Below are 13,311 nucleotides of genomic sequence, written 5' to 3' on the forward strand. Positions count from 1 at the left end.
TCCTGCTGAGCTCCTTTGTGATCTCTCCCCCCATTTCCTTAAAGGTATCTGGTTTCTTTTTACCTGTCTCTTCATATGCTAATTCTAGCTCTGATCTCATTGGTTCATCCCCCTTTCCTTTCTCCCTGGCTATGCCCCAAAAATCCGTCTATATATAGACCCAATTTAAGGAATAAAGCCTCTCTCTGGCCTCTACCTCTTGTTTTCACCATGTAATTCTGTGTGGTCTCATTTATTTCATATTTCATAATTCATATTTCATATCCGTCCGTTTTGTGCTCTGCTTGATTCCCAGTGGGAAAATGAACCCACTAAGGTTTGCTTAGGGATTTTTTATCTTATCAGGATAAAAGGTCTGCAGCACAGCAGTGCTCAGGGGTTACTCCTGGCTCTGCACTCAGAAATCGCTCTTGGCAGGCTCAGGGGACCATATGGGATGCTGTGGATGGAACCCGGGGCCTGTCCCGGGTAGGCCACATGAAAGGCAAATGTCCTACTGTTGCACATCACTCTGGCCCAAGAGACTAGTACCACGGTTTGTAATAATGTTAATAACAGGGTTCTGCATATAACATAGTCCCTCACATCCCCCAGGGTCCACTTCCCTCCACCACTATCTTGGTGCTCCCCCTCAGATTAATGTCTTCTCATCCCTATCCTAAAGTAAACTTCCACTGAAGACTTCAGTTCTTGTTGACTTCACGTATTTGTTATACCCCTACTACATATTTGTAGAGCCTACAATTGATAGAGCTAAGTTTGTGAGACTCCCTTTTTATTTTGGGTTTTTCTTTTTGATTTTGTTTTTGGGCCATACTTGGTAGTGCTCAGGGATTACTCCATGACCAGGAGAAAGCCATAAACACTACTGAGTGTGGCCCCAAAACAAAAATGAAATCAAACAAACAAAAAAATCAATTGCAGCCTGGGAGAGCACTTAAGGAATAAGCATATGATCTGCATGGGGGAGGCCTGAGTTTGATCCCAGGCACTGCATGGTCCCCTGAGCATCAACAGGTATGACCCTCCCCCCTCCAAAAAAAAAAAAAAAAACAAAAGAACTATCAACCAACTACTAGAGCTGGAGAGAAAATACAAAGGGCTGGAGCACATGCGAGGCCTGAGTTCACCTCTCAGCACTGTCCTATGCCCACATCCCCTCCACCACCAACCGAGTGCAGGATCAAGCAGCTCTATGTTGCTGGGCCTGAGCATGCCACAGGGTCACTCTGCCAGGCAACAGTCCTCAGAATGGGCCCCCCAGAGGCTGAAGAGATAGACTAGTGGTAGGGCATTTGCCTTGCACGCAGCCGATCTAGGACAGACAGTGGTTTGAATCCTAGCATTCCATATGGTCCCCCGTGCATGCTAGGAGTGACTTCTGAGCACAGAGCCAGGACTAACCCCTGAGCACTGCTGGGTGTGACCCAAAAATCAAAATATATATACTGTATTTTCCGGCGTATAAGATGACTGGGCGTATAAGACACCCCCCCTACTTTTCCTGTTAAAATATAGGGTTTGGGTTATATTCACAGTATAAGGCTACCTCTCTCTTAACTCACATCAAATGTAAACTTAAAAATATAAGAGATAAAGCTGGAGCCATGGCACAAGTGGTAAGTCATCTGTCTTGCCTGCACTAGCCTAGGATGGACCCCGGTTCAATCTCCCGGTGTCCTATATGTTCCCCAAGCCACAAGCGATTCCTGAGTGCATAGCCAGGAGTAATCCCCGAGCATCACCAAGTGTGGCCCCAACACCCCTCCAAAAAAAAGTAAGAGAAAAAGAATAGATCTCTCTCTTTTTTTTTTTTTTTTTTTTTTGGTTTTTTGGGCCACACACATTTGACGCTCAGAAATCGCTCCTGGCTTGGGGGGACCATATGGGATGCCGGGGGATCGAACCGAGGTCTGTCCTACGATAGCGCTTGCAAGGTAGACACCTTACCTCTAGTGCCACCTTCCCGGCCCCTTGATCTCTCAAAGATTAATAGTACATGTTTAATAAAGCTAGACTTTGAAGTGCCAACAATCATTCTACATTTGTCATTTGTAGTAAGTGACTGTGATTTTTTGTGATCTACATTGAAAGCAGGGAGAGGGGGCTCCTCCAAGAGCAGCTGGCTGGGGTGCAGTGATTAATAGGGCAGCTAGAGGGAGACGGAACACCTCCTCTGTGTCCCATAAAAGCTGAACAGAGGACTGAGCACCAGAAAGCCGCATACCTGGCGGCTGAATGAGATGCAGCACTCGGTAACTCAGCTCCTCTGTGTGCCCTGAAAGATAAATCAGGACAAGCAGAGGACTGAGTGATGAGCCTAGCAGCTGGATGGGATAGGCAGAAGTGGTGGTGGTAGTGGGGCAGATCACTCATTCTTGAAGCTGGAGTAAGTTTCAGCATGCCGTATACCGGTGTATAAGATGACCCCCGATTTTTAAGATTTTCATGGGTTAAAAAGTCGTCTTATACACTGGAAAATACGGTATACATATACATATACATATATACACATATATATATATATATAATTTTAAAGAACAGAAATAAATTAAGACTTAAGACTGACACTGTAGGAGCCGGGGGTGTGGCCCAGTCCCTTGGATACCTCCACTGTAATGACAGTTGCACCTGGACCATGACCCCTGGTCATGCCGGGTATAAAAGGGAAAATCAGGACCGTTGTAGGGGGCCAAGGATAGTGACCAGAGCAGCACCTGCTGGTTCACCGGGGTGAGTGGGGAAGGCTGGAGAAAAAGCATTGGGGAGATACTGCCGGCTTTGTATCTATCCCTCTATAGGGGACTACAGGCCAATTTCCATCTCTCTCTTCTCAAACCCCTGGGGGTAGCCAAACTCCAGGAAGAATAAAAAGGATACTTGGTTTCCTCTCCCCTCCCCTTCTTTCCTCTCTCCCCACCTCAGTCCTGGGTGAGCAGTTGTTACAAGTTGGCATCCTTGGGTGGCCATGAGGCACCACCCGGAAGCTAGGCCCCAGGCTCCAGTGAGCCTTGTAGCACCCTGGCAGCCTCGAGTCCCTGCAGCCCTGGTAGCCTTGGGCCCTTGCAACAAAGCAGCAGCCCCACAGCAGGTAGACTTGCAGCTTACTGCAGTAACTTTAGCGAGGCATTCTACAGCCCAGCAGTGAGGCATATGACCTGCTCGCCTGAGACCTGGGTTCAATTCCCGGCACCATGCAAAATGTCTTCAAACAAGTGACATTTGACATAAATGTTAAGGAGTCGGATTTAATAAGAGACAACTGAATTTACTATCTACTTTTGCATTCAGCTGTTCAAATTTGGGCTAAGGTATGGAAAAGACGGAGAGTTGGAAAAGATAATAGTGCTCCTGGAGTACTTTAACAACCTTTTCAAATAATGTGACTGTAATTTAAGACCATGTTATAACTGGAAAAATGGTAGGTTCATAAAGTTTAGCTGTCAAGAGGAATCTGAAAGCACATAAAGAACTTTTCATATTTTATGATATTAACAGACTTTGCCAGTGAATGGATTCTTTACTCTTGAAAGATTCTGTAATATTTTGCATTAGTCATCAGTCATTAGGAAAATATTGGTTGACTGAGTTATAATGATCTCCCAAATGGTAACAACACATTTCAGTGGATCATAATTTTTGAAATCATGTTGATGCATGTTCATAGATCTCAAGCTGAAGTTGGGGAGGCTGCCAAGCTTAGAGTGACAAATACAAATTTTCTGAAACTGTAATTTTCACTTGAAAATTCAATGCCTGCAAATATTGCCAGTTGTTTTCCTTGAAGTAACAAATTCATTTTTTTTTTCTTTTTAAAAAAGTGGTCGAGGGCTGGAGAGATAGTACAGTGAGTCAGGCAACTGCCTTACATGCAGCCAATCCAGATTTGATCCTTGGCACCCCATACAGTCTAAAGTCTAATGAGCACCACCAGAAATTATTTCTGAGCACAGAGTCAGGAATAACCCATAAGCATCACTGAGTATGGTCCCAAAACAAAACGAACAAGCAAAAAAAAAAAAAAAAAAAAGCCTTCCAAATATTGATAGATAAAACCTTCCATTTCCAAATAAAAATAAGATTTCATGAAAAAAGGCTAGTTCTGTATTCAACTACAAATGCATAAACGTTTTTCCTTAGACTAGATAAGTATGTTTACTGAATTTTTCTATCACAAAATATCACTATTATGTGAAACTTCAAAGCTAGAATAAAATATAATTACTATTTTTTTGTTTGTTTCAGCAACATTAAGGACCTTCTTAAATGAAAATGGTTCTGCTTGTTCTTTGCATGTCATCCTTGCGCAGGGGCCATGCTAATCTTCTCTGTATCATTCCAATTTTAGTATATGTGCTGCCGAAGCAAGCACTCTGTTCTTATTTCAAGTGTGAGCATGGGCAATAAAGTCATCTAACTTCTGCTATAGTTTGATGTCACTGCCAGGATTTGTGTGAAAGTATCAGTTTGTACAACTGCACCTGTACCACTCTGTACACAAATGTGTGTACACAAATTATATATATTTTTTGGGGGGGTTACACCCGGCAGCACTCAGGGGTTACTCCTGGCTCTATGCTCAGAAATCACTTCTGGCAGGCTCGGGGACCATATGGGATGCTGGGATTTGAACCATCATCCTTCTGCATGCAAGGCAAATGCCCTACCTCCATGCTATCTCTCCGGCCCTATATATTATATTTTTATGAAAATAATTTTGACATATAGGGTACCTAAGAGGATATCAGAGACAGTCACCTCCTAGTGATCTGTGGACCATATTCTGAGATTTTTTTTTATATTAAAATATCTTGGGGGATATGGAATGCAAGCTGGGAATGGGAGTAGAGGGAGGACAACTTTGGTGGTGGGAATTCCCCTGATTCAATGTTAATATGTACCTAAAATATTACTGTGAAAGATATGTAATCCACTTTCATAAAAATAAAAATTATATAAAAATATCTTTAATTTGGGCATGGCTTGGATCCACTAGGTCTTATATGATATTAAAAACAGCAATAAACCTAAAAAGAAAGTAATTCAATTAATACCCCATTACCTTTGCCAAGACTAAAGACAAATGGTTCATTTCTGTCATGACTGGAATCAAACTTCTTTCCATTGGATAACTTCCCTTTGTAATGGACGTAAATTTTGTCTCCAATCATCGGTTTTTCATCACTCTTTCCCACTCTTCTGACAATCTAGAAAAGACAAATGCCAAGAAAAAGTTACAACCAGGCTCACTGATTAAAGGATCAATATTAAAATTATTATCCTACCTAAACTATTATATTAGATTCAATGCAATCTCCATCCATATTCAGACAACATTCAAGAACCAAGAAAACTCAATAATAAAGTTTATATTGGGCCAGAGTGATAGTGCAACAGTAGGGCGTTTGCCTTGCATGCAGCTGATCCAGGACAGACCTTGGTTCAATCCATGGCATTCCATATGGTCCTCCGAGCCCACCAGGAGCGATTTCTGAGCACAGAGTCAAGAGTAATGCCTGAATATCATCAGGTGTGGCCCAACAAAACAAAACAAAACAAAACAAAATAAAAGTTTGTATGGACTCAGAAGAGACCATGAATATAGCCAAAAACATAATAAAAAAGAAAAAAAAGAAAAGAAAATGCAGAGGTATATGCAATTTGGAGCTATATTATAAAGCTACATAAGTGATCAAACTACTTGGTATTGGAATAAAGATAAGCTCTCTGATCAGTAGGTCAGAATTGAATACCCAAGGATAAAACCCCACATTTATGATATATATGGACAGTTAATTTTTTTCTTTGTTTTTGGGCCACACCTGGCAGTGCTCAGGGATTATTCTTGGCTCTGCACTCAGAATTCACCCTGGCAAATTCAGGGGACCATATGGGATGCCTGGGATCAAATCTGGGTTGGCCATGTGCAAGGCAAATGCCCTACCCACTGTGCTATCACTTCGGCCCTGACAGTTAATTTTTGATAAAAAAGAAAAAAAAAAAGCTCACACCATCGAGATGGCACATATCAAAGATAATAAAAACAATCTGTGCTGATAGGAATGTGGTGAAAAGGAACTCTCATGTAGTGCTGGTAGGAACGTTGTCTGGTTCAACCCTTAGAAAAAAAAACAATATGGAGAGTCCTCAGTAAACTTAGAATTAAGCTTCCATATGATCCAGCAATTCTACTTTTGGGTGTCTACCCCCATAATTTAAAAATAATCATTCAAAAGGATGTATGCACAGGGTCAGAGATAGTTCAGTGGGTCAGGTGCCTGCCTTGTACATGGCTTATTTGGCATTTTATAATTTCCCCCTTAAAACCACCAGGAGTAATTCCTGAGTACAGAGCCAGGAGCACCACCTAGTGTGGCTCTAAAACAACACAAACAAAAAAGGGGATGTATGCACATCATTATTCATTGCTGCTTTTAGTACAGTAGCTAAGATATGGAATCAACCTTGGTGTCCAACCACAGGTGCGCAGGTATATACACACAATGGGATAATATGTAGCTTCAAAGAACAATAAAGTCATGCAGTCTGCTGCAACTTGGTTGGAATTGGAAGATCTCATGTTGAATGACGTGAGCCAGAAGAAGACAAATGTAGGATGATCTCACTTACCTGTGGTATATAGAATAAACAGATAAGGAAAAGTAATGTAGTAAAGGGGGGAATCCTTAAATCACTCTTGGCCCAGAACTTAGGGAGGACAGAGAAAGAAAGAAATCAAGTGGGGGTGGTAGAGCTATAGCACAGCGAATAGGGCGTTTGTCTTGCATGTGGCCAACCGGGTTCAATCCCTGGCATTCAATTTGGTCCCCGGACCCTGACAAGAGTGATTTCTGAGCACAGAGCCAGGAGTAACCCCTGAGTGTTGCTGGGTATGGCCCCCCCCCCAAAAAAAAAACCAAAATAAATAAATAAATGAAATCAATGGGGGAGGAATAAAGGGAATGGGAAGTTATGGGGAACAGGGATCAGAGCTTCAATTATATGGGTGATGCATAGACTCAACAGTACTGAAAACACGAGATCTAAGCTGCAACCACTGAACTTTGTAATGTGCCTGTCCAGGTGAAGGGGATGGGGTGATGAGTGAAGGACAACAGAGTATGAGAGCAATATCACTCCGGCTCAACTATCAATAACTTTGGTTTTTTTGTTGTTTTTGTTGTTTTGGTTTTGGGGCCACACCCGGCGATGCTCATGGGTTACTCCTGGCTATCTGCTCAGAAATAGCAGGCACGGGGGACCATATGGGACGCCAGGATTCGAACCAACCACCTTAGATCTTGGATCGACTGCTTGCAAGGCAAACGCCGCTGTGCTATCTCTCCAACCCCACTATCAATAACTTTGTATACCAGGATTTTTAACTAAATAAAAAACTTTTATAAGGACCCTTATAGTGGGGGAGATAGCACAGGAGGCTGGTGCTTGCTTGCATGCTAGTGACCATGATTTAATTCCCAGCACCACCTGGTCCTCCAAACACTGTCAGGGGGTCACAGTCCAAAGTACAAAACAAGAAATAGTCCTTGGGCCCGGAGAGATAGCACAGCGGCATTTGCCTTGCAAGCAGCCGATCCAGGACCAAAGGTAGTTGGTTCAAATCCCGGTGTCCCATATGGTCCCCCGTGCCTGTCAGGAGCTATTTCTTTTTTTTTTTTTTTGTGGTTTTTTGGGTCACACCCGGCAGTGCTCAGGGGTTATTCCTGGCTCCAGGCTCAGAAATTGCTCCTGGCAGGCACGGGAGGACCATATATGGGACGCCGGGATTCGAACCGATGACCTCCTGCATGAGAGGCAAACGCCTTACCTCCATGCTATCTCTCCGGCCCCGGGAGCTATTTCTGAGCAGACAGCCAGGAGTAACCCCTGAGCACCGCTAGGTGTAACCCAAAAACCAAAAAAAAAAAAAAAAAAAAGAAATAGTCCTTGAGTACTTCCAGGTGTAGCCCGAGCCCCACCTCCACCCCCACAAAAATGGCCCTTTACTAAACTCAATCTTTAATGTTGTATTTATTTTTATTCTTTACCACACTATTCCCTCAAGAATAATTCATCAATAGAACCTGTTAAACCTACTGGTTTAACGCCCACTGAAATTTCTGACATAACAGCTAGTCCATATACAAACCACATCAGACCAAAAGATTAGTGGACTTTCAAACACATTTTAAAAAGTAGTTTAGCTCAGAGCTTTTAAAGGCAAGATATTTTTTTTACTTCCCTTCTTTGCTAAAAAACATTAGTTTTGGACAGGAGTCCAATAGTTCCATTTCATTTCAAGAAGTCCAACCTTCCTGGTGTAGTCTCTTACACTTTAAATGAATTGAAAATATTCTATGTGTAAAAAAGCAGTGTCAGTACACAGTGTGATATACCAAATATTTACTTCCAATAAAGGAAATACCAAAAGAGTTCCAACTTGAAAAGTATTTAGCTAATATAAAATCCAATATATTTATTTTGTTCTTGGCAGAGCAAGCGACTAATGTAGTCAATCAGTTCTAGGAAAAGAACATAAAATTCAGGCCCATGGCAGTATAACTTATTCTATCACCTATGAAAAAAATTAATCATTTTCAGTCTATAACACAGATGGTGGCTAATGGCCACATGAGTAATTTGAGGGGGAAGAGCCTGAATTTTCATCGAGTCAGTTACTGGCTCAAAGGACAGGAAGAGACACACACTTTGCTTATGGGAAGGGAGGGAGGGAAACTGGGGACATCAATGGTCAGAAATGAGTTCTGGGGAAGGGAAGGATGTTGAAATATTGTATGACTAAAACTCAATCATGAGCAACTTTGTAACTATCTCATGGTGATTCAATTAAAAACATTTATTAATTAAAAATAAAGAAACTGGAGTTGGAGGGATAGCACAGTGGGTAGAGGGTTTGCTTTGCATGAGGCCAATCAGGGTTATCTGTGGCATCCCATATGGTCCCCTGCGCCTGCCAGGAGTAATTTCTGAGTGCAGAGTTTAGAGTAAATCCTAAGCACGGATGGGTGTGGCCCAAAATCAAACCAAACAAACAAACAAAAAAACAAAAACAAAAAAAAATTAACTCGAGCAAATACAGACAACTATGATTTGACAAGAAAACCAAGAATACTCACAAAGAAAAGGATAGGCACATGTGTTGCTCAAGCATATGTGGCTTGTATGTCCCCTCCTGAGATGTGCACTTTCTTACTTCCCTACTTCCATGCCAGGCTGTGTAGAGGCTCTCTCCTCCGCCTTTAGAGAAACCCACGCTCTTTTTTGTGTGTGTGACTCATTTCTCTCTTCTCTTCTCTTCTCTTCTCTTCTCTTCTCTTCTCTTCTCTTCTCTTCTCTTCTCTTCTCTTCTCTTCTCTTCTCTTCTCTTCTTTCTCTTCTCTTCTCTTCTCTCTTTCTCCTCCCTCTCTCCTCCTTTCTGTCTCTCTTCCCTCCCTCTCTATCCCCCTCCCCTTCCTTAGTATCTCCAAGTTAAACCTTTTTTATTACTTCCAAAAAAAAAAAAAAAGCAAAGGAAAGGATAATCTCTTCATCAAACATGCTGAAAAACCATGTTAATTATATGTAGTACAAGTCTGAGCCTTATCTTACACTAGTCATTAAAAAAATATCTAAAATAAACTAAGTCCTCAAGCTAAAAACTAATAGAAAAAAAGCACAGGAAAAGCTCCTTGCCAATAACATTGGTAACAAGTTTTCGGTTAGAACACCAAAAGCACAAACAACAAGAGCAAAAATAAGTAGCATGACAAATGAAGTCTCTGGCAGCCAAAATCCCAACCTACAGAATGCATAAGGAGCTCATGGAATGGGAGAAAATATTTGCAGACTATAGGTCTGATAAATCCAAAATATATAAGGAATGCATATGTGATTGTTTTTTAAAAATAAATTGAAAAAGGAGTATAGAAGATGCACAGATGGTCAACAAGTACATGAACAGACACTTAACACTAGTCACCTGACAAATACAATTCAAACCACGAGATCTCCCATACATAGGAGAATGACTCTTCTCAAAGAAATGAGAGGGGGCCAAAGAGATATAGCATGGAGGCAAAATGTTTGTCTTGCATGCAGAAGGTTGGTGGTTCAAATCCCGGCATCCCATATGGTCCCCTGAGCCTACCAGGAGCAATTTCTGAGCATAGAGCCAGGAGTAACCCCTGAGCGCAGCTGGGTATGACCAAAAAAATCAAAAAAAGAAAAAAAAAAAAGAAAAGAAATGAGAAAGTTGCCAGGGGCCGGCTCTGTGCCAAAAGGTCTGCCTGCCTGCCGAGTGCCAGCCTGACACTGCCCACACGTTGCATACTCTCTGTGAACACTGGCCGTACCACAAAGTGTGTGCAAACACCTCAATCGAACACACACACACTGCAATCAGATAGCTGTGATCCCAGACACTGTAATGATAACAATGGGGAAAGAAGGGAATAGGAGAAAAAATAAAGAGAACAAGAGCTGGGGAGGAAGAGGAGAAAATGGAAAAGGGGTCTCGGGGTCTGATGGTAGAAATATATATTCAAACAACACGAGGGAAAAAGGCAGGAAGGGGAGGGAGTAAACTGACTTGCAAGTGGCCGACTCAGGTTCAATCCCTGACAATTCCATATGGTCTCCCCCAAGCCTGCTAATTTCTGAGCAGAGTCAGGAGCAACCCATGAGTGCTGCCGGGTATGGCTCCAAAAAGAAATCAAAAAATTGAAATGAGAACCACCAAAAAGGTCAGGCAATCCCATTTCTGGGATAATATATTCAAATAAAATGACATATATTCAAATGAAATGAAATCAGAGAAGTTTGTTTTGTTTCGTTTTGTTGGGGTCAAACCTGGAAGTGCTCAGGGGTTCCTCCTGGCTCTACGCTCAGAAATCGCTCTTGGCAGGCTCAGGGGACCATATGGGATGCCGGGATTTGAACCACCATCAATCTGCATGCAAGGCAAATGCGCTACCTCCATGCCATCTCTCCTGTCCCATCACAGAGAAATTTTAACTCCCATATTGACTGCATTATTCACAACTGCCAAACTAAGGAAAGGAAATAATTAAGTGCCCATAAGCAAGAGGGAATAGCAGGACTGTACATATGAATTATATATGAGAATGAGATGCCCTATTATTCAAACACCACATACAATATTAATCAGAAAGAAGTGTGCAAGCGGCAGACCAAGACTGACATTGGTTCGAATCCCAGCATCCCATATAGTCCCCTGCCAGGAGGATTTCTGAGCACAGAGCCAGGAGTAACCCCTGAGTGTTGCAGGGTGTGGCCCAACAAACAAACAAACAAGCAAACAAAAAAGAAGTGTGCCATTTGTTTAACAATGTGAACTTTTAGTGCATTATAAGTGCAGTTGGCTAGACAGTGTCTACAGTATCTCAATGAGAAAATACATTTAGGTGATACTATTATTTTGCAATTGTCATAGAACATTATTATACTTTTTGTTTGTTTTTTTGGTTTTTGGGCCACACCCCAAGTTGCTCAGAGGTTACTCCTGGCTCTCTGCTTAAAAATCATATGGGATGCTGGGATTCAAACTACCATTGGGTCCTGGGTTGGCAGCTTGCAAGGCAAATGCCCTACCGCTGTGCTATCTCTACAGCCCATGATTATACCACCTGCTACCAATTTAGGTTCACTGGTAGGCCTAATCGGGTCCAAGATAGTGTATGTGCTCTGTCGATTGCTGACTGAGACACTGTCACATGAGGCACGGCTCTATGTGGGATCTAAACAGCTGAAGTCTGCACTGGGGGAATAGCTCAAAGTTGGAGTGTATGCTTTGCAGGAGTCCTGGGATTTATGCCTGATGTATTGTTACCTGAGCACTGTCCCCCTTCCATAGGCCCGACAAAATAGCTGAATTCAGGGAGTATAATGGGGATGACTAGAAGCTGGAAGGAAAAGAGACAGTGTTGGTAGAAGAACTTCCAGTTCTTTTTTTTTTTGGAGGGGTCATACCTGGCAGTGTTCAAGGGTTACTCTGGACTCTGGTCCCCTGAGATGCCAGGGACAGACTCTAGATCTCCTGTGTGCAAAGCATGAACTCAGCCCACTAAGCTATCTTGCAGGCCCCTAAAACTTCCAGCTTTAAAAGGAATTCTGGGAATCTAAAGTAGCGAATGGTAACTAATACCAACAACTTTTTTTAATGCATGTGAAAGTTGCTAAGAGAGTAGATCCTAAATATTGGCACCACACATAAACACACACACCCAAAAGAAAGAAAAAAAGAAATGACACTTGTGTGAGGCGAAGGAAACGTTAACTCATCTGATGTTGCAATCATTTTTGAAACATGAAGTGAATCACAGCCTTAAACTTACCTACTGTTATAGTTCCATTCTAGTGTGTTGCAGCTGGGAAAATAATGACAGGCAAACCTCCTGCTATGGAATGTGGCAACCACTGCATATTTGCTAGTGGGAGGCCTGTGTAACTCTATATCCAGTGGTGCCATTTTCCCAACAGCATGCGTTCCCTTCACGCCTGTGACACTTTTAATTAGGGAAGCACCACGTTTTATTTAGATACAGTAGACACATCACTAGGAACACTTTATCAATGACAAAGTAGACCTAGTTCAAACATGACTTTGTACGTGTATAGGGAAACCAGAAAATTAATGTAACTTGCTTGATGGTGGTGATCTGGATTATTTATTGGATTTAGTGGGTGACCAAAGAAATTCAAGTCTGTAACACCTGTGGGTATGACAATATAATAAAAAAATATATCTAGTTATAGTTATTTAAAAAAAGTATTACCTTCCTTCAAAGGTAAAAAAAAATTAAAAAGAGGGGCCAGATTATTAGTACAGGGGATAGGACATTAGCCTTGCACATAGTAGACCTGAGTTCTATCCCTGGCATCCCATATGGCCCCCTGATTATCTCCAGGAATGACTGCAGAGCAAGGAGTAACCCCTGGGCACCACTGGGTATGACCCAAAAACGAAATAAACAGAAATCACAGAATAGTCTCAAAATGTGACATTCATGAACTCCATACGGTAGAAGAGCACCAGAACCTCACCTGGAGGGAATATGTATTCCTGAAGTTCGGAGCATGTCAAAGGGGGTATATGGAACAAAGGGGTTAGCTATAGAAAGTCAGGACGGATGTCTAGGGTAGCTTGTGGGGCTGTAGAACTGCTATAGGTACCCCCAGGAGGAAGTTATGCCTCAATCTGAAGTTGCCATAACAATCCAACCCAGTTTCCATTCATTTTTAAAAATATAACCTGCACAATGTAATCTTTTTTTTTGTTTTGTTTTGTTTTTG

At 42.1% G+C, this 13,311-nt stretch overlaps 1 protein-coding gene and 1 non-coding gene across 2 annotated transcripts in view; both read right to left on the reverse strand.

The window, feature by feature from the left end:
• Window positions 1–13,311, reverse strand: part of FKBP5 (FKBP prolyl isomerase 5) — an 84,487-nt gene that overhangs the window by 66,364 nt on the left and 4,812 nt on the right. Inside the window, exon 2 of the mRNA XM_049765305.1 lies at window positions 5,063–5,207. Within this exon, the coding sequence (XP_049621262.1) occupies window positions 5,063–5,207 (145 nt within the window). The remainder of the gene's footprint in view (window positions 1–5,062; window positions 5,208–13,311) is intronic.
• On the reverse strand, window positions 4,265–4,372 carry LOC125996716 (U6 spliceosomal RNA). Its single transcript, XR_007491398.1, has one exon. It is a non-coding gene; the product is annotated as a U6 spliceosomal RNA (small nuclear RNA).

Source organism: Suncus etruscus, chromosome 18, assembly GCF_024139225.1.
Source record: "Suncus etruscus isolate mSunEtr1 chromosome 18, mSunEtr1.pri.cur, whole genome shotgun sequence".
NCBI lineage: Eukaryota > Metazoa > Chordata > Mammalia > Eulipotyphla > Soricidae > Suncus > Suncus etruscus.